We start from the raw sequence: 25,110 nt of genomic DNA, 5'->3' as shown, positions 1-25,110 counted from the left end.
TTGAAATTAGAAAACGAATATTAAATCAGTACCATAAATTGTACAAATTGATTTAAAATAACGGAACGATTGCAAACACCGTGCCTATAGCAACCTTGTGCGCCCTTGCGCAGCTGTCAACAGTGTCATTGGGAATGTTTTCGTTGGTGTTCTATTTTTAACGTGCAAAAAATTGATTATTTTCGATAGGGCAATCACTTCCAGGTGTTTTTTCTTTTATTCCGTGTGTGTGTGTGTGTGTGTATTCTCCACAAGGAAAATCTGAAATTGGGCCAAAATCTAAACCATACGTTCTAGGGGGGCAGTGAAGGTAAAACCCTTTTTCGTGTGTTGTATGTGAAATTTTCGTATGTTTAACCGTGTGATGTGGTGTAACTATTACTACACAGCCCAAACGATCCGGCCGTACCAGTGAAACACACACAGGCGAGAGACTATGGCCTTGCTGCGGCAAATTTCCGGAGTGCTGAACCGTGGTGTCGGTGGATTGTCGAAAGGCCCAGTTCATCCGGTGCTGCTGTCCGGAAGATATGGAATTCATCCAGCGCACTGGAGGCTCCTTTCCACGCTCTCGGGCGGACCGTCGCAGGCCGCACGGCTTGGAGCGGCGGGCGAACACACCCTGCGGGTGGTGCCCGGGACTGCTTGGCAGGATTCCAATCGGCAGCGCCAGCGAGGATACAAAAATTTCGGCCATCAGCATGAAAAGGAACCCCTGTACACGAAGCTGTTCTACGTGTTCCTGTGCAGCGTGATGGTGGGCTCGTGTCTGGATTGGAAGAAGTAAGCAAATGAGCCAGCCCAGTGTGCTGTGTTATGCCATTCAGCTGACCGATTTGTATTCTTTCCGTTTCCGCGACAGGCTCGGGGCTGCAATTAATTGGCCGAAGGTGGACGCTGACGCCGGTGTGGAGATGGGCAAGCAAAACGGCACCCAGGAGCTGGAGCAGGAGGAGGAAGATGCCGACGCGGAAAGCGATGTCGATGCTCAGGGCAGAAAGAAGAGTCGTAAGGAAAAGATCGGTTTCCGCGATCGCAAGGTAATGTGATGGAAGGATGGGAAGGAATCGGACGATGCCAAATGATTCCCTTGGAAAGATCACCCTTTGTTTATCTAGTCCCAAAAATAGATATCATCGATACATGCATATAACGTAAAGTTATAATTTCGTTTGCTTATCTTTTTCTTTTTTTCAAATTCGGATATTACAACCTCCGAACGCTCCTTTATCTTTTGCTATCGTTTCGATGTTACTCTTTATCATATTTTGTTTTTGTTATCTATAAAATAATTGTGATTATTGTACCATTTTTCTTTTTCACCCCACTTACGTTTTATGTGATCCTTCGATGCGCACGCGAACGTCTCGCGGTTTTCGATCTGTTCTGTTTGTCGCATCCAATCGTACGAACACCTTTAAATCCGTGTTTGGATTTTCCCGTCGATGTCGATACCGCAACCCAATTCTGCTTCTCCGATACCCGAATTGCACACATATACACACAACCGCGCACGCTTTCGAAACAATCACCCAACGCGTGGTGGTCCACTTCCTGCCCACGGGCCCGCCTGTAAATGTCAACCGACACATGCTCTTTCTCTCTATTGCTCTCCACGATCATCATCACCGCCCTTGATGTAAAAATGCCTTTTGCTGTGTACTGTTTGCTGTGTTTGCTCAACTGCTGCCGCCGTGTACAAACCAAAGATCATCGAGTATGAGAACCGGTTGCGCACGTTCGCTACGGCGGACAAAGTGTTTCGATACTTTTCCACCATCAAGCTGATACACGGCGAAACGTCCACGGTCTATATGACACCGTACGACTTTCTGCGCGCGATCACACCGGGCATGAAACAGCCGGAGGGTAATGTTGGCAGCAATTTTGCATTTTCATTTGTATTTTTCATCCGTTTGTATACGTACGTTAACAGATGTGTGTGTGTGTGTTTAGGCTCAATGGATACTAACATTTTCCACCATGTAGAGTAGAGTGCAAGTCTTAAGAGGGTCTTAACATACAAGACTGGTCAGAAGGCTTCGAGGACTGATAGATTACTATACGTGTATTATGTCGACTAACAAACACATAGCCATTTGTGTATTCGTGTGTGTAAACGCTAAAAAGTAGTAGTAATAGGCTAGCAAAGAGAGTTGAATGTTGTATAAATGTTTAAGTTGATAATTAATGGCATCTAAAGGGTCCAAAAAGGAGGAATACGATTATGTAGCGGTTGGTTCTGGGGTAACTGATAATCGTCGTAATTTAGGGACGTAATACGTACAATACAAACTAAATGATGGATCAAATATTGTTCCCTAAAATTAAACGGTTTAACCCGATTCTTGTTAAAGGGATCCTTTTTCTTTCAAATACCAATTAAGATTATTATTTTTGAGTATTGTTTCATATAATTTTGTAATTTATTTCCCAACTGTTCAAAAATGTTCCTACTCCATGTCAATGAGTATTGTTTTTAGTTGTTGCATGATCATCATCCGGCCATTGATCATCCCTTCCCATGTTAATATTGAACATTGAACAGTGAATCATAACTTGCGCTTATGTTGTCAAACTACTCTCTCCAAAAATTTCCCCCTGGCAGATTATCGAATATGAGAACCGGATCCGTCAGTACAGCACGCCCGACAAGGTGTTCCGCTATTTTGCCACCATTCACGATGGCGTCGAGGTGTTCATGACGCCGATCGATTTCCTTACTAGCATGACACCGGGAATGAAACAACCAGAGGGTATTTGGACTTACTCGTTGTAGTAGTAGCCGTAGCTCAATGTGCGGTTTTATTTGTTAACAATTTAATTTTTCCCTTTTTTGTTTTTTTTTTGCTACTGTGTAAGATTTTGATTTTGAGTAACCCGCAAGCACTGTATAAGAGAGTTATATTTAAATTGCACGCTCTAACTATGTTTTTCCTATTGTAAGTGACAAATGGGAAAGGTGATTTAACCGCTTAACTGCTTTCTGTAACGTTTTAATTTCACCACGAAATGCAAAGTATTTAAGCACTTTTTTCTCTTCACTTAAACACACCTTTGTTAACACGTGGCAGCAGTGTGTTCAATTGTTCATAGTTATACTAACTTATTTGTTTATACTCTTCTCCATGACACCCGTGGCGCCCGTATCCTGCCCTCACGTTCGCCAGGACTTGGACTCGATCAGTACAAGCGATATGATGCGAAGGTAAGTCTTACCGTTTTGTTATCTCTGCCCTTACTCTGTCCCACTTAATCCACTCCATTAGATGTACTTAGAATTCACAAATCACACACTTTTACACTTACACACATATACACATCTCACCTCTATACAATACAATTATCATGTTTCTTGGATTATTCTAAGTTATTTTGGACTCAATTTTTTACGAATAAATCTACATTTTTTGGACACACTTCTTACCTCTGTGCTCTACACTTTTGCTAATAATACAAAGAAAAACAATACTCGATTTATGTCTCACTCACTCTCTCTCTCTCTCCCTATCTCTCTATAATGCAAGAATGTGTCACAAGTTTTAGAACGTACAATCACTTTACAATTCACTTTCGACTTATCGGCATGAGTCGAATATTTTTTCGCCACATTCGCCTCATGACACTGTACACTACCTGTACATCTACTGTTTCCCGGTTTTTCTTGTTTTGTTCTTGAGACAGTTTGTCCACATTGTCAATTTGCTCTTGTAGTTTCTTCTCTTTTCTTCCTCACCCGGTCACATACTCTGTCTCTTCTCTATCTTTCTTTTAATCTCCTTTTCCTTGTTTTATGATAATTGTTCGCTTTCCGTTTTCGAGTTTTATGAGATGAGTTGAGAAAGTCAATGTATTTGTTCTTTACTTTTGGTTTTATAAACTAAATCTATTCTATGTGCCTTATTGTGTTTTCCTGTTTTTTTTGTTTCTCACCACCTCTAACGTGTGTTTTCTCTACAAGCCAGTGTTGTTATTTGATTTTTATTTCTTCGTTTTGCCATTTCGTTTCGTACATTTTAGATTTTAGATGTGTTTTATTGCTTTTTGTCATTATATCTGATTGCTTTATTTCTTTGTTTTAAGCCAATCTTTGCTGTGCGCATTGAGAATGGACACAACTGTTTTCTCTCTCTGTGTTGATGTAACATTGTTTTGTAATATTGTATTGTTTTCTAAATAATTATGCTATGTTCTTTTTTCTAATTTGAAGTTTTTATTTGATTCTTTCACTATCGAGTAAGTTCCGCAATATGATGCGTCATACTTATCATCTTCATCTGGCCATTTTCACGACACTTAACGTATTATTCAACCAATTGGCCAAAACATGAGTAAAAAATATGACAAAAGCTATAAATAACGATCGTTTTATAGGAAAACAAACGATAAAGCAACGTTAAAGCTATCATACATTTTTTCTAGGTACTACTTTTCGTGTCATTTTTGTTTATACGCTCACGGAAACATTTCAATAGTAATCTCGCTCTAGCGCATTCGTCCAAAAATTCTTATTCCCCTTTCACTACTTCATGCCTGAACCACTATGTTAACTAATCTATTGCTTTTGATGCTCAATCAAACTTTTAATTTCGTGTACTTTCAGAGCATTGAAGAGGTATTGCATAAAAAGTTGGGGATGAATTTAGAGCTAAAAATCAAACGAAACGAAAGCATAAACACACACTCTTCGCTCAAGATCGCTCAGACGCGAACCCGAACGAATGAACTAAAAAAAGCAAAGCCAGTATCCCCTTGTTTATCTCGCTGACTACGAAACTATTTTATTCCAACTATCTCTCTCTCTCTTTCTATTTCTAACTAACTATCTTTGTCTATTTGTTTCTTTCTTATTGTGCTCTATTTTACATCTAACTTTTACTGTCTATTGTTGAATGCTGTTAGAGCGGTTGTGTTTTGTTTTTCTTGCTGGCTCTCGTTCGTTTTACCTACTTACCATTCTCTAACATTTGCTCTTCTCTCTCTTGGTGGTTGTTACTTGAATGCTATCGTTTTTGTTTAGTTTTACTTGGCGCTATTATAAACAATAACAGTCTCTTAGGTGGCACCTGAATAGCATTTAGTATTTCTTTAGTTAATGTGCTATTTTGCTACCACTACTAACAAGCCGAATGTTATTAGCTCTTCAACGGAAAAGATAAACACAGACAGAAGGGTTTGCGAATCAAACCAGCAAATGAAATAAAAGTATTGGTTTATGCACCTCACTTTATGAAAATAATAAAATCAAACTGTTTGCGCTATTGCCTGCACATAATGTTTTACTAGCTGTTGCAATGATAAAAAAGCTTACTAAAAAATGCACGAACTAAATTGACACCTTGCTTGCATGTGCGTGAGCTATTTTTTCTACTCGAAATGTGAACAATTAATAACCATGCTAAATCCGACTCATCTTTCTCATAGGCTATATACATACCATAGGCCATTTTTACTCTGTGCAACATTTACTGCAATAATCATTATCAAATTCGAGTTGAATATTGTATCATAAATCCTTTTATTAGTTTATTCCTTACAGTTTTTCTTTCCTTCTAATTCTAATTAATCGACTCCATTGAATTCATATGATATTTTTCACCGCTCAATCGCCTCCCTTCGGGTCTTTGGGGCATTTTAGTCTTGCTTTTCTATGTTCTGCTCCATTTTTTCCATTTCCTTTATCTGATCTTACCGCTCGCTCTTTAATTTTTACCATTTCTCTAATCGGACCACGGTTTTCGGCACTGATCAATGAATTGATGTTTCTTTCCTTCGTCCTTTTTGGTGTGCTGTGTTTGTGCGTGTTGCCCTGTTTAGATGGGCAGTACAGTTAAACTTACACTTAAGATATTTTGCTTAAGAATAACCAGGTGTGATATTAACAAAGGAGTAAAACTACTGCACACTGTTGTTGGTGTTCTCGTTAGTGATGTTTTGCAATAGTACATTCAACGATTCTTTAGCTGTTAGTGCCAAGATTGTTTCTACATACTAACGAAAACAAAACCAAAATCTCGTGGTTCTGCTTGGTTCTGTGGGAAAGAAATGGAAAAAATCATATAATTAAATTAGAAAGGAAAAAGACCAGAGAATGCAAAAGAAAATAGCAAAATTAGCTACTACTCTCAAAAATCGTACCAACATTTCCTTCGTTCAAGCAGAGCACGTCCGAGCGGCCCCGATATAGATTTTCGTTTCGTAATTATTATTAATGTGATGTATTTATGGGTGAAATGGTTTGCGTTTTCCTGTTTTTCCCACTCCTTAAATCCTCTCGGTTTTACACTCCCTTCCTTCCCCCAGTCCTCAACTTTTTTTTTACCTAATTTACTTTTCCACTTCGCGTTTGGTGATGTTTTCCCTCTCCAATTATAATTTAATAAAACGTTGATTTTAATTCCATTTTCTCGTATTCTGCTTTGCTTTTCTGTCGAACAAATTCCTCGTATCCTTTCCCATGCCAGTTAAAAAAGGCTCCCTTTCCACCCCTTACCTCACCCTGTTGCTCCCCCCTGCCTTTAAGCCTGTCTCGCTCAGCCTTTTTGCCGTTTTGGTTTGGATTTTATAAATATATTTATATACATAGTGAAAACAAACGTAGCCAGCAGAGACCGAACGTCCCATCCCCCAAAACGGCAAACTAATGTGCGCACGGGCGCGTCTTTCCCTTCTTCTAGAGCGTCTCGACCCGGCTGGATCTGCATCTGGACAGTGACAGCATCTTCTACAAGCTCGGTGCGTACGGGCTGATCTCGTTCTCCGACTACATCTTTCTGCTGACCGTTCTGTCGAGTAAGTAGGAAAATATTAATGATGATTGTTGTGCTTATAATTTCATCCTTTCAAACCGGTAATCGGACAGTTTTGAACCAGTTTTGCATAAACAAATGTCGAAAAATTTCGAAAGAAACCACAATTGTTGTACCAAAAACAAGTAGACGACAGCTGGTTGCAAATGGTTTCTATATACTTTATAACTTTTATTGAATCAGTCTATCCAAATGTATCATGCTGTGTGTGTGGGTGTGTGTGTGTGTCTGTACGCACACTATCGACCCGCTGCCCCGGTGCTCGGCATTCGATCGATAGACGATTCGTTCAGTAGAGTATGTTCAGTGATGTGTTGTGTACTTAGTGTAGCCCACTGACTTTTGCTCTCACGAAACCCCGTGGGTATATCTTTTGCCGCTTTACTACTGTTTCCGTTTGCTATTTCTTGGTGTGCGTTCGTGTGTCCATGTGGTGTTAATGATGGAGTTTATGGTTTTATGGTTCTTCGCCTTACTGTGGACTTTCTGGAAAGTGTAGATGTACTCTCGTTGTAAATGTCCTCTGTTCTACTTTTATACTTCTGTTGTGCTTTATTGTGTAATTATCTTCTCTTCTTACGTTCTTTCGTCATCGTTTCATCCAACAGCTACAGTGTGTAATGTTTGTATCTCTGTAAATGTTATCGTTTGTATTTGTTCTTTGGGTTTGGGGGATTGTTTAAAAATATCTCAAAGGTACATAGTTTGACAAACGACGAAATGAAAATATTTTTTTATGTATTTTTATCCTATATATATGTACGAACCGTGTTGTGTAATTAATGTGTGGGGGTTTTAGCAGGTTAGCAAACTCTCTGTTGCTTTCCAATGTTGCTTTGTTTTCTCTCTCTCTCTCTCTCTCTCTTTCTTCCTCCGTTTTCCGTCTGTATTTTCTGTGTGTAGATTTTACTTCAACGTTTTCTCATGTTGTTTTCCATTTCTTTTGCTGCTAATGTTACTTCCACTTACTTTTCCACTTACTGTGTTTGTTTAGATAAACCTGTTTATTCATTTCATACCGTTTTTCGGTTAGTTAAAGTTGTAACGTTTGTTTTATGATTTGTTTTGTATATTTTGTGTGTGTGTATGTGTATGTTTGAGCGCGTTAAATATACTCTCTAAACTGGGGACTATAATTCTGTAGGTTTTTTGTTTGTTTGTCATGTTGTTTCATATCATAAACAGTGTTAAATTGATTTACAGATGAAGATAGAGGGTTGTAAATGGTTTTGTTTGTTTGTTTGTTTGTTTTGTTCATCATCGCATAGGTTCATATATGTGTGTTAATGTAAATTTATATATATATAGGTGTAGTGTTTTTATATAGTCACTAGCATCAAGGTTGTTTTACGATTACATTTCGAGTTTTGCCGATAGTATTTTCTTTTGCCTTTCCGTCTCCTCCTGTCATTGAAACGTTTCAATCCTACATATTAACATCGTCGTGGGTTTAGTTTCTTTTTCGCAACACACGTTTGTTTTGGCTTTTCTTTTCGATCACACGCACACACACTTGAACTCGTTCTAGCTACAATTTTACGATGAGAATACACGACAGTGGTTTTTACGACACGTTTTTTTTTGCATTTTTGGAAAAGAAAGACGTAAAATCAAGTACAATGGGTCAAAATTTAGAATTTTGATTTGTTTAGTTTTCCGAACTTTGTTGTTTGTTAAATATGTTTATCAAAACCATCCCTTGCTCATGTGACTCTCTCTCTCTCTCTCTTTTTCTCTCTCTATCTATATCTTTGTTTCGCGCTCTTTCATTCGCTCTAGTTCTCTAGTTCCCTTGTTCTACCTTCACCGCTATTAGTCTCGTTTGTCGCGTCTGTTCTCGTTTCGTGCCGCTGTTTTCCATTCGAGCGTGTAAATGTGTTTCTTTATTATAATTATTATTTCCACCACGTGTACAACAGGGTATATCGAACAGCTACTGTACCGCTCCGTGCCACTACCATCTCACCGTTCTTCATTAATCGTTTTTTGCTTTGTTTTGGGGTTGTAAATAGTTCGCCACCTATTCTAGGACGTAGACATTACCGGGCGGGGGAGGGAGGGGAACAAGAAGTTCTCCGTGCGAATATCTCTCGCTCGATTTGCAAACTACAGAAGTGTACACAGTGTGTGGTCTCTCTACCCTACACCAGCCAGTCCATTTCGTGAAAGCGCACATTCGTTCTCTTCAAAGTCGTCCTATTTTTCTACACGTTTATCATCACGCCTCAAGGGTGAAGCAGGTTTAAGCTGCTTTCCGTATGTTGTTTTTTGTTGTTGTTGCTTACTGTTTGGCACTTTGAACCTCCCAAAAGGTTTGTTTGCGTTGTGTGCATCGCTACCACATCTCATTTCGTTACATCCACTCGTTACCCGGTGGTGCTGCTGGTTCGGCTGGAACGGGAAGCGTTTTGGAAAAGCAATCAGGTGATCGCAGCGAACCGGGGAGAACAAGCATTACTAAAAAGATGCTGACTAAAAAACACATATTCTCATCCTGTCTATTCTGGCTAATTCTGGCTACTATCTATTGACTATTCTGACACTAAAGAATGTTGCATTATCTGTACTCTGTCTCAGGTTTTTGCGTGGTTTTTGCCCGGTGGTAAAAAGTTAACGATTAAAAATCCATAAGCTCTCACACGAATCGTTCCCGTCGCCTCAACGCTGTGCTCTCTGTTCGGTTGGTTTGAAGGATTATTTGTGCTAAATAAGAGCATGCTTTTTATAAGAGCATAAATATACCGTCTTTAACAGTTGAAACAACTCAACTCGCTCCTTAAACAAGGGAGCTGCAGTAGTAGCGGTGCAGGGATTGGAATTTTGGAGCTATAACTAACTTCCTAAGTTGGGTGGCGTGTAACGCAAAAAACTCACGGCTGTGGTTGAACCTATTTATCACGATTTGCAGTGCAGCAATTTGTATATGAAAAAAACTAGAAATATCAAACACTTGGAGGGCTATGAGATGGCGGTGAGAGATCGCTCACTCGCGCACAGGTTTGAATGAAGTATAATGTATAAATATCGGTGTATACTTTGGTTTGGTTGTTTTGTTTTGGTTGTATAAGGAAAAAACATTCATCTTCTTTGGTGAATTTCTAAAACAATTATCTAAACATCTAAACATCGCTCACATCGGGTTGTCGGCTGTCGGTGCCTAATAGATACACACTTAAGCACGCACACACGCACCGTAATCCTCGCACCGCTCGCCCTGGTCCTCAAAGGGACCGGCAACACACTACCAACTGTGGCCTTTCTTTGCAACTGTTCAGCCCATTTGTTCAGTTTTTAGTCTTTTAAAGTACTTTGCCCCTGCCCCGGGTCGTCGACGCACGCTATCCGTAATCGGGCGACTGGACGTAGCCGTAGTACTTGGTGCTGTTGTACCCGAACAGCTCAAAGTCTAGCTGATAGATCTCCAGCACGTCCGTGAGCAGCTTCTCGTCGATTTGTGCAAAGTATCTGCCAAAACGGGAAGGACAAAACAATCCATTAATATCCTTCCCCTAATTGCTGCTTCCTGGAACTCCGAAACACTCACCTCGGTATAAGGTTCCGGGTGTCGCTCGTCGACCGGTTCGTGATCCAGCGCGCCTTGTATCGCGGCATCTTGTTCAGTAGCAGCGTCTCCAGCCCGGCCTGCCGTATGATGTACTCGCTGTCCCGCTGGAACGTTTCCATTTTGGCGATCAGCGTAAAGTTGATGCTGCAGGGCGTACAGAACGAGTACACCGGGCTCCAGTGCTCGTCGAACCGGCCGCCCGACCGGTAGTGGCTGACGAGAAACTCGAGAAACTCGCGGAACGTCGGCCCGTGGGGTGGTTTCTGTAAATGGCACAGCACAGCATTAGTCTCTCCAACTTTGAGTGGAGATTCAAAAGCAAGGATTTAAAAACACTTACCACACCCTTCGGTGGGTGAGCTTTGCGGAACTTTTTCACAATCTGTTCGCCGAGCAGCTTGTAGTACTTGTTGCGGCAACCCTCCAGCTTGTTGCGGTAGGCGGACAGCAACCGCTCGAACGGTTCGCGCACGATCAGGAACGAGATCGTGTTGGAGATGTAGTCGTTCAGCTCGTTCGCGGTGGGTCGGGGAAACCGTTTCCGGGCGAGATCGATCGGTGACGCTTTCGTCCGCTGCAGGTACTGCACACTGTATCCTCCTGTTGGGGGTAAGCCATTTGTTGTGTTTTATGACCTCCTTTTGGTCCCAATTCCAATTCCCTCACAACTCACCGAGTATGTTGAAATAGTACATCCAGGTGCTGCTTGCCGCCTTGAAGATGTTGCACCAGGCAATGCCGTGCCCGGGCGAGATGAAAAATTCCCACGCATTCGGCGGATACTTCCCTACGATCCGGTGCTCGGCACAAACGTTCCACAGCACCATGCGCCGCTCGTTAAAGTCCGTCTCGGCTGCGGCATTCATCTCGTCCGAGTACTCGTACACCGGATTCAGGGTGGAGTGGTTCGACCCCGCACCGCCATTCCCATCGGCGGCCGGCGAATGCTGCTGCAGCGGTGGAAATTGATGCCGCTGTTTACTGCCACCCCCGGGCGGTGGTCCCTTCAGGCCGGAACCACCCTGCTGCTTGGCACGGCCGCCGCCGTGATGGTGCCGCTTGTCCTGCCACTGCAAAAAAAGAGAGAAAGAAAGAAGGAAATGAGCAAATATCCATCAACTTTTCATACTCGCGACAGAGCGTCTCCGTTGGGCCAGCCAGCCGAGACAAGGGGTTTGGCTATTGCAAGAAAGTGTAGTAGTTTTGCATTTTCATTGCGCGCGCGAATGGAGGCTTTCGTCTGCCGGGGGAAAAGCCCATCAGGTCTGCAAACCAACCACAGAGCTGTGTGTGTGTGTGTGTGTGTGTGAGTGTTTCATTCTATTATTCATTATCCGAGCTAGGCAGTTTGCAATCAACTGTCTGCGTCGAGAAGAGCGGTCGTCTCGCTATTTCGCTGCACAATTCAAACTAACTCATAGTCAAAGAGAGCGCCTCGTCCGCGTCCCTGCTGTGGCAAGATCATCCCCTCCCTTAGCGGCTTGGGACAGAAATTCGCATTTGAATATTTAACGAGCTTTAGCGTGTGTCCGTTTCCCAGTTTCGCCCGGTTCAGCCCAACTGCTGTGGCTTTCCCGGTGTATCGTTTTTACAAAGAACCGGGCAAATGGCAAAGGAAAGCTTTATGTGCTGTGGAGTCGTGTTTTTCGATACTCTCTTCCCTGTGATGCCTTTGTGTTTGTGCCTGCGTGTGTGTGTGTGCCTGATCCTTTTTGATGGACACTAACGGACATTACGATGCTAGTTTATACATGAGGGAGTAGAGTGTATGCGGGCATAAAATACGACTAGAAATGGAAGGGCGAGGAGGACGCTTCCAGTAACGCTCGCCGTCCAAGAAAAGTCTTAAAATCTTCCTTTCGGGTCGTGTACCCCACCTGCTGCTGCTGCTGCCGGGTTGGGGCTTGATCGATGAAGGTACGCAGAGAGCGATTGGCACGCTGGGAACGTTTACTGGTGTGACTGTGGCAGTGTAATTTATGTATGGGGATATTCAGAATGTCGATGATAATGATGGACCCGATCAGTGCGGAGATGATTGAGCTTTCCGCACACCGCATGAGATACTCACCGCATCCAGCTTTCCGCTGCTGCCGGCGCCGCCTGCCTTTTTTGCACCGCGCGACGTCAGCGCGGCAAACGAAGCCATCGACGCGAACGGCGAGGAAGAGCCGGACGACGAGGAGGACGACCCGGTCAGGGCGCTCATCGATTCGCGCAGCAGCAGCATAAAGTACAGCCCGAACACGACGACCAGTATCGCTATCTTGAGGCACAGGTAGCAGCGCCGTTTGCTGAACAGCTTCACCGGGCTCGGTAGCAGCGTGCCCATCTTGCGGAATCGATGCTTTTCAGCGATGCTGCTGCTGCTACCGCTGCTGGTTCCACAGACCGTTGCTGTTCCACTGCCGCTAGCGGTCCCACCGGGGCACAGGACGGTTGCAGCCGCACCAGCCGCTCCCTTCAGAAAGGTGGATTTGCTAAACATTGCACTGCGGTGCTGGGGCTTTTACCAGCCGTGGCACACCAGTGGCACCATTTGGAAATTACGCACGGAAGATGTGTGCTGTGTGGTTGTTTTCACTGACACTTTTTGGTTTTACATCACGCTGGAATTATACTTTTGTTTTACACTGATTTTTCTCGTTTTAGAACAACCATTCACCGATGCATTACTGTTGAAGGAAGCGTTACATGAAGCACCAGCAAATGTTAAGCAGTATTCACTTTACGAAATTAGAAAAATAACACACGGAGGCTTGTCTAGCGAGAGAACTCCGACTCCGACCACGAAGCAAACAACCACCGCGAGCTGAGCTTAATTTAGTTTTCCAGCAGGGACTACAACTTCCACCGCCATTCCTGGTCGGTGATGAAAGGTTTTCATACTAATTGAGTCATTAAAAACGTACCGTCCCATCCCCTCGGGGAGGGAATGTACACTAGGTAGGAATAGGTAGGCGCGTGTGTGTGTGTGGCACCAGAGGGAATTGCTTCCTTTTTTTTTTGGTCGAGGAGGACGGGCAAAACAAACCAACGGCAACGAAAGATAAGAGAGGAAAGGAGGGACCGTTTGTTTGTTTTTATTCAGCGCGCGTCCTTCGTCGTTGCGCGAACTGCTCGAGCGCTGGCTGTCCCTTTTGTTATGCTTGCGGAAACGGTGATGATGGTGGTGGTGGTGTCTCCATCCACACCGTCCGTCACACAACAAACTAAAACCCAACCCTTCAAACGTAGGGTTTGTAGTGTCCGTGTTCCGTCCGGATGTTTCTCGTTGTACTTGTGTCATGCGGTAGAAATACTGCGCGCGAGAGAGAATGGGAAAGATGCAAAAGTGAATCGGTATCGGGTTGGGGGTGGTTGTCGTGTTTTGGTTAAATTGTTTGCAAACACCACCGTGCCTGCCGTGTTTTAATTGGAAAGCAAAATGGAGTGATAAGTAGAAAAAAACGCGCTCGCTAATACTGTCGTTTTGAGTAGATTTTAGAGTGAGCTAGGAGATTGTAGAGAACGATGATGCGGGGAGGCAAATATTGTACATATATTTCATCAGCCTTTACAACCTTCCTCGGAGAGGGGTGAACGTTATAATTTTTCCTTCGTCTGCACCAACATTCACTTGCGCTTGTACGGGTGTAATGAAATCACAACACACAATCATCGCACAAATCGATTCGTCTTCGTCCTAAAGCAGTAGAGATTGGTCGTATCGCAAAGCTTGCACACACTTGCACATTCATCAACACACACACACATACTGATAGACACTATCAATTGGGAGGAAAAACGTAGCTAATAAGCGTCGAACTGTGAAGAACATCACATCCAGTACACGCTTCAAGAGCGGAAAAGCTTTTCCATTTTTGTGCACTGGCACCTTACTGCTACCACACCACCACCAGAGCGCCGTCGTGAGTCATCGCTGCTTGCACTTTAATCGTCCGAGACCCTCCCTCACAGAAGAAGCAAAATGAACCCAAGATGTGGTGTGTGCCTTTATCGATTGCAATCCAAAGCATTACCACACATGATAACGCATACACAACCCACAACTCGCTGGAAGCTTCCGCACGGCACAGCTTACCCGTCACACACGCACGCACAGTAACGGTGCTGCACAGAAACGCACCAAACACACCTGTGTGGTTCGTCTGCCTGTTCTGTACTGTTCCACTGGCCAGCTACCTTGGACCGGGAGAGCGTGTTTGCCCACTCTTCGAGCGTGTTGTGCAGCCAATGCCACCACCTTGTTGAATGCAGCACCAGGGACCGAAGTTCAAACGCGTCAGTAGCCTGCTCCGGCGTTCCGTTCCGTCCGTTCGTGTGTTTGTGCCTTCCAGTTTTGCACTATTTGCGTATATACCAGCACCCAGCCTTTTGGTGCGCTCTTTTGTGTATGTATCCTGCTACGAGCACGCACACAATGATATCCTGAGTTCCTTTTTACCCCCAGAGCGTCACCAATACACCGACACACACGAACAGAAAAGAGGACGCGAACTCACCAATACTACACACTCGATGTGTTTCCTTTTGTGCTGTAGAAAGGAACGGTTTCCCCCCCGTAGCAGGAAAGGACACGATTTCAACAGCGCAAAACGTCCGTTTGTGTGTGAAAGTGTAGAAGCGTCTCTCTGTGTGTGCGTGTTTTTGTGGAAGCAAGCCGACCCAAAAGCGCATGAAAGCTCTAGCGCATTCACTTTCTCTCTTCACGCGAAACAGCTTCATATTCCTCCTTTCAGCTGAGACCACCATCCGGCTGATGTGTCCCCCTCTATCAAACACGCACACACACGCACGGGGCATTTGCGTTTGGAGTATCTTGTCCTTGTCACGTTTTTTGGCACCAGCGGTACCATCGGGCCAACTTCACAGGATGGCACTCGCTGGCTAGCAGGCATTTGGGACAAAGGAAGAGGCGCAAAAAAGCCCAAAAAAGCTCTCTCTCTCTCTCTCTCTCCCTCTCTCACCCCCTCCTCATTCTACACTTGCAAAGCGAAGACAACACTTTGGCGCCACTTTTCGATGGGCTGGCAGCCAAAAATGAGAACGCGCGGCTCGTTTGTGTGTTGGCATCCGCCAAGGCACGGGGAAGAATGGGTGCTGGCGCTGGTCAAAACGTTCACTTTCGATCAGTGTCTGTTCTTTTTTCTACTTTCGGGGGAATTTTCGGGGAGGGGGATGGTGCCTGGAGCCGGATTGGGTCCGCTTGTACTACTACTTGCCACTTGAAGTTGGCACAAATCCAGCGCATGGACACGAATCATAAATTATCAGCTCAGCGATAGGTTCTGGGCGGAGAGGAAAGAGAAGAATGCAGTGTGGAGAGTGTCCCATTGTTTGCCGAACCCCATTCAATAGTAGGAATTGGGTGCAAGCATTGACGTTGTGACGTTGTGAAACGATTTTGTGACTTTTTGGCCCAAATCGTTGCTCGCTCGTCAATGAAGTGTGTGTGCTTGTGTCTGTCTGTCGTCCGGTCGCTTAAACCAATTGACACTCTCCTTTGGGGGGCGAAGAGAGATACCAAGCAAAGGTACGCTCTTCTGGCCGTGCGTGCAGCAAACGATTGGAACTAATTAAGGGAAGGATTTGCATGTATCCTGCTATCGTTGCCTGTCATGCTCTGCCCCTTGAAGGACGCTTCTCTCCTCGTCCGCAACGAGGGAGTGTTTGTAGTTTCTCCCACGAGGGAGTGTGTATCGCGACAGCGCTGGGAATCACGACGGGATCCCACTTTTGTGTGCTATTCGTTGTACCGATGATGATTAGTTTGATGACGGGGCATACACAAATCCCAGCAGAGACGGCCCCAGCCCCTTCATGTCATCAAAACATGGGTGTTGTTTGTTCGTGTTGTTGATGTTTGTGGGCTCGATTCTCTAATTATGTGCGCGGGACCATCCGCCCTCGTTCGCGGGGCCCGTCCGTCGTATCATAAACGTGGCGGTTTGTTTTTGCGTGCGGCGACCTGAGCACGATGGTCCCTGTGTGGACATTAGCCTAAAAATGTTTTATTGCAATATTTAAAATGTCGGTGGATTTATTAAATGTAGGATAATTCTTCTTCTTCTTCTTCTTCTTCTTCTTCTTCTACTTCTTCTTCTTCCTTTTCTTCTTCTTTGCCACAACAACCGTTTTCGGTCGAGGCCTGTCTATACCACGAGTGAATTTTCGCTTTCAGTGACTTATTGGTTTAACAATAGCAGGATAGTCTGTCGTATGTATGGGGGTACGGTCCATTCGGGGATTGAACCCGTGACGAGCATGAGTAGGATAGTTATAGTCGTTACCTCCTATTTTTGCTTCTCAGGCATCATTTTTTGACTCTATCTAATCTGTTTTAGTATCTACTTCAACAATGTTCGACTCTTGTAGGAGTACGACTCTTGTACCTTTACTAGGCAGTTGAGCAGATTTATGCCAACTGTTATTTGACATCACAAGACACTACAAAATCGTGTAAATTAATTGTTTTTTTTTCTGAAAAAAAAAAGAATTTTTCATTTAATTCTCAAGCCATTGCCACTTGCAAATACATACCGACTTTTTCCACTCCTTTAAAACTGCCAAAATGGCATAAAAATGGTTCAATAAATGAATCAATAAATAAAACTATTAACTACTTAACTTTAATTCAATAAAATTGCAACACACAGTTTCAGACATTACGTTAAACTTTGCAAACACTTGCAGTCCAAAATTGATGGCTTAGAGACACAAAATTGATGCTCTCTGTCAAAACTTGATGCTTTAGGGGCAGAAATGGTGATAGATTGTCAAAAATTGGTGCCTTATACCTACGTCACACGAAGCGTAAATTCAAAAACTTTACGCTTGATTTGTATGGGAGAGCGTAAACTTCCCGTCCAAATGTTGTGGGATTGTTTGGCTGACATTCAGTTTACGCCAAAGTATACGCCTCGTTTGACGTACCTTTTAGAGACAAAAATAGGTGAGTTAGAGATAACATTTAGCGGCAACGACTATATTTAGCATAAATTCAAAATTTCTATCTATTTTATCCAGGAGTTTGTGAGACATGCCGATTGCGGGTTTTATTTTTTGGTATTTGGATTTTATTTGTACCATTACGAACATTTATGGTCGGCAAACCAGCTATTTGGACTAGTTTTTTCTCTCTCTTCTTTCACGGTCTCTTTTCCGAAGTTTAGCTTTATTGACTGTTAATTGAATGTTTATGAAAAATTTGGCAATAAGTGAAAATAGCTTATTGAATGTTAAATGATTTCGCCTTTCTTTTCCTACAATCTCATACAGTTTAAACTTATGAAGTCATTGAATCATGGCAAGTCATGGTGTTAATTATTCCTCAAAATTTCAGCTGCCCTTAGCTGCCCTTGTTGAACTTTTAAGCATTTGAATAAGGATAACTTATCCTCGTTTTGCATCGCATTGCAATTGATGAAACTGTATTTTTTCCCCAGGAATTACACCACTGTGTGTGTTAAATATCAACAAATGTGTTACTCCACTTCCATTTTCAAGCTTTGATACAGTGGCGCCATCTGGATGATCAAGCATAGCAAAGCACACTGAAAGAGCACATCCAAAGAATAAAAATAGGGAAACGATTAATGACAAACAATCAAAATTCAAATCATCAATGTCCGCCCATTACTCTGAGGTGGAACCACTGTGGCTGCGCTCGCTTATACACGTGGGGCAATATTTTCCCGCACGGGGGTTCACAATATTGATGATGTTTTTGGTTCGCACTGTTGTGCGCAGTGTGTTTTAAAGTTCATTTCATTTCAAGGCCGGTGGAAACGTCGATCTCGAAAATGATTCCTCGCTAATTTGGCACCATTGCGTTAGAGATATTACTATTCTGCGTCCATGCGAACAGCGTGGCACAAAAATCGCAATAATGTGTCTGTTTGTGTCTATTAAATAACGTGATTAACCCTGTCACACAGTTGCTAGTTTGGGATTGTATCGGCATGCTTTCTGTGCCATTATCACCATTATAAGTGAGACACGTTTTTACCATTATCCTTTTCCACATTCCAGGCATGGGGCAAAAAAAACACACACACAACTATGATGTGTGTCGGTTAATCAGTTCCGAAAATAAACCGGCAACCAGAATGCTTTACCAGAACATTCTAGTAGTTTGCTTCTCTCTTACCACTCCCTCACTTGCTCTCTCTCTCTCTCTCTCTCTCTCTCTCTCTCTCTCTCTTGATCATGCTTGCCTTTTTTTCTTTTTTTGCGCACACCATTTGCACTCGTTGCGCTCGGTTTCCGGCGTATGTTTTCCTTTCCTCCGCCAAGCGCACCAGCCAGCTTTCGCGCGAACAAGCCACCGGGCGTCTCCATCGTGTATCGATTGTGACCTGCGCGCGCGAAATTCCTGGAATGCTTTTGCCTCAATCCCCCCCCTGTGGGGTCGGAAGACTGATGTTCCCCCAGACCCCTAGCTTGATGTCATCAAAGGGTTTAAGCTTTTAAAAAATGGGTCCCACTACTGTGTGAAGAGGGGAGTTTTGTTTTGCTTTGCGCCCTCCTCTACTCGTCGATGCAAAAAGGATCGTCGAACCGATGCCATTCGAATGACGTATGTCCTCCGTTTTTGTAGTGGAGGATGTAGCACATCCGTTTTGGTATTTGTTTTTGGCTCTGTAGTGTATGAAGGTGCTCTTTTCCATCATTCGACACGCTTTCAAAGGAACGTCATGCGCGCCACCACGCGCGCGCGCTCCTGTGTGTGTGAGTGTATATTTACTAACGAGTGCACTTCTCTTATCATGCATCCCAACCACACACACACACACACACACACACGGGCACACCATCCGTCGACAACGTTCGAAACAAGGCAAACGGCTGTTAAGGAAACGGAAAACCAACACAAGCGCACCATGGCTCTCCGCGTGTGCCATGCTTCCGCTTGTTTTTGTTGGCCCGCGGTGTACCAGTTCGGTGCGACGAGGTACTGCCTTGCCCCTTACCGGATGGCAATACCACCGGAACCACCCGTTTGAATGTCAGTCCCCATCCCCATCCACCAACGTGCTCTACTTCTTTGTGTTGGTACGCTTTCCTCTTTGTTTAAACCCGTTGCATTCTGTTGCATTTTGCTGTGTTTTTGTTGTTGTTGTTGTCCTACTTCTGTGACGAGGAGTTGGGATTGGAAGACGGAATTCTTTGCAATAGCACAAGGCTTTGAGGCTTTGAGCCTCGTCCATTTAGCCACACATCCATCCATCCTTCCTGCTGTTTGTAGCGCGTTTGTAGTAGCACGGGAAACAGGAAACACTACACTGCTGCACTCTTTACCCGCTGCTGGCAAGCGCAGGGTTGCGGGCTTGGGTGCGCTCGGGCAAATGTATCGGTCGGGAGTGTGTCCTTAAAAGGAAGCCTAAAAATAGAAAATGCTTTCCCGCTGGGGTAGCATCAACAAGGACAAAAAATGGGGCGCGCTCGCCGGATGCTTTCCTTTTTTTGACCGATGGAGGAGGACGGAGTCGTTTTTCATCGTGTGTTCTTGCTGCAAGTCAAGGTTTTTTTGTGTGTGTGCATAAAACGACTCGGCTGGAAGGCTACAAGGATGTGTAATTTTATGCTTGTAGCAAATTTATACCCAAACCCAACAGGAGGTCGTTCTTGGGGGTGTGTATTAAATTCAACGCTCTGGCAGCGAACTTCTCGCGTAACATGCAAAGAAACTGACCGAAACGAGCCGTAGTAGTAGTAGTTGTGGTAGTTGCCGCTCCGGTCCGTGTTCTTCGATTCTCGGCCAACGGAAACTGGTCGGTTGTAGCAGATGAGGCAATTTCCGGTTCCTCGTTCAAAAACGTTCCTCTTCCACGGTTGCGAAACGTGCTTACGCTCGCTCGGTGACCTCGCTCGGACATCGGAAAGGCGGAAATATAGCAATTTTTGAACCATTTTCGCTGCTACCACCTGCTGCCATGTTTCGCGTAGAGATAGAGAGACAGAGAAGGACCAGGTTATAGAAAGCTTTTGGCCGTGCCGGCGCTTTGCTGTTGCTGCTGTGGGTTTGTGTTGTAGCCGCGTAGCGTGTAGTGTGTAGAAAGAGTTATTATTGCCAAAGCTGTTGCGCTCTGTGTGTGTGCTGCCCTCCATGCTCCTTCCAAGGGCTGTAGGTTGCGCTGTGGCTGCTTGTCTTGTATATCATTCTCTCTCTTTCATTAAGGATACTTTTTAAAGCATCACCTAGCACACAGGAAACGTTCTAAAATCAGGTATCGATCAGGATGAATGGGGAGAGCAGCATTAGGTTGTGTTTATATGTGTATGGTTGCGCTCGGGTGTGTGTGTGCGATATTTGATAAACTGTTCTTTTATACCTGTCCTACTTGTTGAGGCAATATTGTAGATAATAGGTTTTTACTCTTTCTTTTATTCCTCCTTTACTCTCTAAATAGAAGATTTAAATGTTGTTTTTTTCGTATTAATGTAAAGTACAAATATTTATCTCACATTACTTCTTCTACTTCAACGTTCTCTATTTTGTGTTGTTTATCTTTATATGGTCTATGTTATTCACTTTACATTCAATTTCTTATCTTTAGAGTTAGTTTTGCAAACATCACTAAACGTGTTCTCTCTTCCCATTTTCTGTTTCTCTTTCTTTCTTTCTTTCTCTCTTTTTGTGTCTTCCTCCCATCCACAGCATCCCGGCGCCACTTTGAGATCGCGTTCCGGATGTTCGACCTGAACGGGGACGGTGACGTAGACAGCGAGGAGTTCGAAAAGGTGGCAAATCTGATCCGCCAGCAAACGAGTATCGGTAATAGACACAGAGATCACGCGAACACGGGCAACACGTTTAAAGTAAAAAAAGTAATTTTACTATCGTAAAGATTGATGCTGAATTAACGGTTTTTTTCTTTGTTTTTCTTTTGTTTTTTCCCTCCTTTTCGGTGCCGGTTTTTGTTGTTGTTTTTTGTCTTCTGTTTGATGTACACAAAATGTAGGGTGTTAATTCAGCCCTGACGACGTACTTTTTCGGACCGAAGAACGACGAGAAGCTGACGATCGAGAAGTTTCTCGACTTCCAGCAGCAGCTGCAGCGTGAAATACTGACGCTCGAGTTTCTGCGCAAAAATCCGGACGAGAATGGTAACATCAGCGAGGCAGACTTTGCGGAGCTGCTGCTTGCGTACGCCGGCTACCCACAGAAGAAGAAGGTGAAGAAGATTAAGCGCGTGAAGAAGCGGTATGTGGAGCCTTGTTTCTGTATAAATAACGCAGGATTGGAATTAATTTAACAAATCGTCCTTTTTGCAGGTTCCGTGATCATGGTTCGGGCATTTCGAAGGAAGATTATCTGAACTTTTTCCACTTTCTCAACAACATCAACGACGTGGACACGGCGCTAACGTTTTACCACATTGCGGGCGCTTCGATTGACCAGGAGACGCTGAAGCACGTGGCCAGGACGGTGGCGCTGGTGGAGCTTTCAAGCCACGTGATCGATGTTGTGTTTACGATTTTCGATGAAAACAGTACGTTGTTTGGGGTCGTTTACCTTATGTGAAGCATTGAAATTAATATTCTTTTAATTTTTCTCCCTTCTAGTGGACGGCCAGCTAAGCAACCGTGAGTTTGTGGCGGTCATGAAGAACCGACTGCTGCGCGGGCTCGAAAAGCCGAAAGACACCGGGTTCGTCAAGCTAATGCATTCGATACTAAAGTGTGCCAAGGATACGAAACCCGTGCTGCTCGACCTGTAAAAGCGTAGCTTCTCCGCTGAGCTGTGTGTGTGTGTGTGTGTGTTTCGAGTCGTGCTTGAAACTTATTGCTTGTTAACGCCAGCACAGCAAAAACGGTTCATTGCAAACATCGCGCAAATGGCGAAAGTGCGCGCGCATACGTTTGTGTATTAGAGTGTAGGCTACTGTTTCAATATGTGTTTTGTTTTTAAAAACGTAACTCGTGCGGCTGCTAGTTGAAGCAACAAAAGGAGCGCGCATACTTGTGTTACCTTTTCCCATCCGTTAAGTTTCTCATGCCTTTTGCGTAAAGTCCTTTGAGGAAAGTCATTACCTACGCATACTACTCCCTTTCCCGTTAGCTATAAAGAATCTTCGACGTATTTCGACTTGACCTGTCTGAAAGGAAACAAAAAGGGATGGGCATGATGGGCATGCGTTGCACACGCTGAACAACGTGACGCTTAGCTATTCTCGTGTGTTTTACTGTGTCCATAGCCATGCTCTCTTCCTTCGTTATTCTATTTCGAATAAAATTGTCATACTTTTGAATCTTGTTACAAATGAAATATGTATTGAGCTAGCTGCTTTATCACAATTTGAAAGAATGAAACTATGTCAGTTTCCTATGTAATTTAACACTTTAAGCGCCGTGTCATATACATTCGCATGACGGTTTTGCTCACCGTTCAGCTTTGCATCTGACGCTCAGTGATTCTCTTGAGAACGAATGAGGTATTAAAGAGAGAACGAGAACGACATGCGCTACGCCGCTTATCGCAATGAAACAAAAGAGTGATAACAATCGCACGAGAGACTATCGCTCTCATCGCTCTCTTGCCATGCGCTACGTGCTCACTCAAAAACTGTGACGTCAGGCTGGCGGTCAAAGTGTTAAATTATTAATTATTATTTTACCTAAACATTTCGTTTCAACTAGTGATGGGAAAAATTAAGTCCGGAACGATTACGGAAACGGATCAAGCCGGATCGGACCGAATAATTATCGGTTCCAGAATCGGAATCGGTTCCGGAATCGAAATCGGCTCTGGAATCGGAATTTACACGGAAATCATAATCGGCTCCGAAATCGGAGTCGGTATCGGCATCTCCATAAGAAGAGACGTTTGGATCCAATGATGATACGTATTGATAGCCTCAAAGAATCCAAATTTACTGGTAACGATCCATTCTCATGAAGAAGCCCGGACTAATTTTGCTATTGAATCTTCTTATTTCAATTCAAGAATTGATTCTCATTCTAGAGTTCTGATTCTGTAACTCTGATTGTGGGACGAATAAGAAGACGAATATGAGCGGTTGCATTATTGTTTTGAAAATATTCATTCGAAAGCTTACGGGGGTGAAATCAATTATCGAATTATTGCGCTATTTATTCACTCCAAATCCGCAATATCCAAATTTACTGGTAACGATCCATTCTCATGAAGAAGCCCGGACTAATTTTGCTATTGAAACTTCTTATTTCAATTCAAGAATTGATTCTCATTCTAGAGTTCTGATTCTGTAACCGGAACTAATTGCGATTCCCAGGTCGATTTCGTTTCCGGAACCTATGTTGTTTGCGGAATCGATTTCGGATTCAACTCCGAAATCGGCTCCAGAAATAGCTCCAGAATCGGCCCCGGAACTGATACCGAATACGGAATCGGAATCGGGTATGTCCAATTCCGAGCTCCCACCACTAGCTTCAACGCAAAACAATTCATCGCGCTGCAAAAACGAACATCGCAAACTCTGTATTCCCACGGTGTTTACAGACGATGTTATTCCTGCCATCACATGTTACTCTCTCTCTTTACCTTGTGCATCCCATCCCTTCACAAGCCCGAACTGTCACAACAAACCAGCCGACAGGGAGCAAACAAAACTCTCGCTCTGCTGCAAAAAGCAAATTGCTTCCATATTAAGTATTTCCTCCCTGCGGGAAAGATGTATGAAAGTTGCGTTGTTTAGCGCCAGTGACAGTGCGGGAAGTGCCAGCAAGTGACTGTAAATACGACCACACGGTGCCGCAGAAAACATGTTCCCCGAAACGTTGGTCTTTGCGCTAGCGCTGTTCATCACGGGCGCTATCCTTTTCCTGCTGATCTACTACGTATCCTTTTCAACAACAAAAACCGACGGATTTACTTTATTGTGCAAACTACACCTACGCCGGTGCCGATTTCCTTAACACTGCCTTTTCTTTATTAGCTGATTATACTGTCCGATCTGGAATGTGATTATCTGAACGCACAGGAATGCTGCTCGAAGCTGAACTTTTGGTCCATCCCGAAGCTGGCCGCACACGCCTTTCTTACATTCGTGCTGCTCATCCACGGGCACTGGATGCTCTGTCTGGTGAATCTGCCGATGGTAGGGTGGCTGGTGTACGAGCAGTACCGGGTGCCGGCCGGCAACATTGGCATTTACGATCCGGCCGAAATCCACAACCGTGGCATGGTGAAGAAGCACCTGCGGGACACGATGATCGGATTGGGCTTTTATTTGATTATCTTCTTCGTCTATCTGTACTGGTGAGTGGTGCAGGAGAACGCATCCAGAATCCTTTTGAGGTTCGCCTTTCTAATGTGCTTTTATAAACTTTTCTTTTTCAGCATGATAATCGCCTTACTGAAGGGAGATCCGATTAGGCGGCACGAAGAGGAGGAAATCGTAACCGAATTCTAAAATACTCAACTCCAACGGGGAATGGCAGTACGCCCGGACGAGTTCGGCGATTGTCGCACTCTTAAATTATTCTATTATCGCTGTACGTCACCTTTTTACGAATATTTGCTCCATCTGTAGGCACTCTTTGGGAAAGCCGTTGCCAATGTGAAATTAGTCAAGATTAGTGTATTATGATTTCTCGAAACCAGTCTACTTCCTCTAGCCAAAGAATACTCTCGAAGTGTAAGTTGTTTGCATTAAAATAAACTCATTGTGGGACGAATAAGAAGACGAATATGAGCGGTTGCATTATTGTTTTGAAAATATTCATTCGAAAGCTTACGGGGGTGAAATC

The 25,110-nt window shown here is 43.9% G+C and overlaps 3 protein-coding genes across 14 annotated transcripts; 2 read left to right on the top strand and 1 right to left on the bottom strand.

The window, feature by feature from the left end:
* Positions 1–128: 128 nt before the first annotated feature.
* On the top strand, positions 129–22,648 carry LOC120904613 (calcium uptake protein 1 homolog, mitochondrial-like). 8 transcript variants are annotated; one of them, XM_040314744.1, is made up of 11 exons: positions 129–310; positions 390–783; positions 863–1,040; positions 2,609–2,756; positions 3,171–3,208; positions 4,604–4,615; positions 6,678–6,792; positions 21,038–21,207; positions 21,342–21,583; positions 21,655–21,872; positions 21,946–22,648. In XM_040314744.1, exons 2-11 carry the CDS (start codon positions 437–439, stop codon positions 22,098–22,100), a joined length of 1,623 nt encoding a protein of 540 aa, XP_040170678.1. In that variant the 5' UTR covers positions 129–310; positions 390–436; the 3' UTR covers positions 22,101–22,648. The 8 variants fall into 8 exon arrangements, with proteins under 8 accessions (XP_040170678.1, XP_040170675.1, XP_040170681.1 ...); XM_040314741.1 differs by lacking the exon at positions 2,609–2,756 and adding an exon at positions 1,710–1,869; XM_040314746.1 differs by having other exon boundaries at positions 130–310; positions 21,038–21,198.
* Positions 6,955–14,702, bottom strand: LOC120904614 (carbohydrate sulfotransferase 11-like). 5 transcript variants are annotated; one of them, XM_040314751.1, is made up of 6 exons: positions 13,938–14,702; positions 12,446–13,049; positions 11,048–11,444; positions 10,715–10,974; positions 10,354–10,637; positions 6,955–10,274 (listed from the first exon to the last, which is right to left on the bottom strand). In XM_040314751.1, the coding sequence occupies exons 2-6, from the start codon at positions 12,860–12,862 to the stop codon at positions 10,148–10,150; spliced, it is 1,485 nt and encodes a 494-aa protein (XP_040170685.1). In that variant the 5' UTR covers positions 12,863–13,049; positions 13,938–14,702; the 3' UTR covers positions 6,955–10,147. The 5 variants fall into 5 exon arrangements, with proteins under 5 accessions (XP_040170685.1, XP_040170686.1, XP_040170684.1 ...); XM_040314752.1 differs by having other exon boundaries at positions 14,397–14,702; XM_040314750.1 differs by having other exon boundaries at positions 14,459–14,702.
* Positions 22,649–23,917: 1,269 nt separating the features above from the next.
* LOC120901344 (protein cornichon homolog 4) lies at positions 23,918–25,050 on the top strand. Its single transcript, XM_040309198.1, has 3 exons — positions 23,918–24,198; positions 24,297–24,619; positions 24,701–25,050. The coding sequence occupies exons 1-3, from the start codon at positions 24,124–24,126 to the stop codon at positions 24,771–24,773; spliced, it is 471 nt and encodes a 156-aa protein (XP_040165132.1). The 5' UTR covers positions 23,918–24,123; the 3' UTR covers positions 24,774–25,050.
* Positions 25,051–25,110: the final 60 nt, after the last annotated feature.

The sequence above is a fragment of the Anopheles arabiensis genome, chromosome 3, assembly GCF_016920715.1.
Source record: "Anopheles arabiensis isolate DONGOLA chromosome 3, AaraD3, whole genome shotgun sequence".
In the NCBI taxonomy this organism is placed as follows: domain Eukaryota; kingdom Metazoa; phylum Arthropoda; class Insecta; order Diptera; family Culicidae; genus Anopheles; species Anopheles arabiensis.
This window is presented reverse-complemented; position numbering and strand designations above follow the sequence as displayed.

Excerpts from the sequence above, each read along its gene's own strand:
- LOC120904613 (XM_040314741.1), top strand. The coding sequence starts at position 437 with ATGGCCTTGCTGCGGCAAATTTCCGGAGTGCTGAACCGTGGTGTCGGT. Across the intron at positions 6,793-21,037 it reads TCTGCTGACCGTTCTGTCGA|CATCCCGGCGCCACTTTGAG; the intron begins GTAAGTAGGAAA and ends TCCCATCCACAG. Across the intron at positions 21,873-21,945 it reads TACGATTTTCGATGAAAACA|TGGACGGCCAGCTAAGCAAC; the intron begins GTACGTTGTTTG and ends TCTCCCTTCTAG.
- LOC120904614 (XM_040314751.1), bottom strand. The coding sequence starts at position 12,862 with ATGTTTAGCAAATCCACCTTTCTGAAGGGAGCGGCTGGTGCGGCTGCA. Across the intron at positions 10,975-11,047 it reads GTACTATTTCAACATACTCG|GAGGATACAGTGTGCAGTAC; the intron begins GTGAGTTGTGAG and ends TACCCCCAACAG. Across the intron at positions 10,275-10,353 it reads ACCCGGAACCTTATACCGAG|ATACTTTGCACAAATCGACG; the intron begins GTGAGTGTTTCG and ends CCGTTTTGGCAG.
- LOC120901344 (XM_040309198.1), top strand. The coding sequence starts at position 24,124 with ATGTTCCCCGAAACGTTGGTCTTTGCGCTAGCGCTGTTCATCACGGGC. Across the intron at positions 24,199-24,296 it reads TTTTCCTGCTGATCTACTAC|CTGATTATACTGTCCGATCT; the intron begins GTATCCTTTTCA and ends TTTCTTTATTAG. Across the intron at positions 24,620-24,700 it reads TTCTTCGTCTATCTGTACTG|CATGATAATCGCCTTACTGA; the intron begins GTGAGTGGTGCA and ends TTTCTTTTTCAG.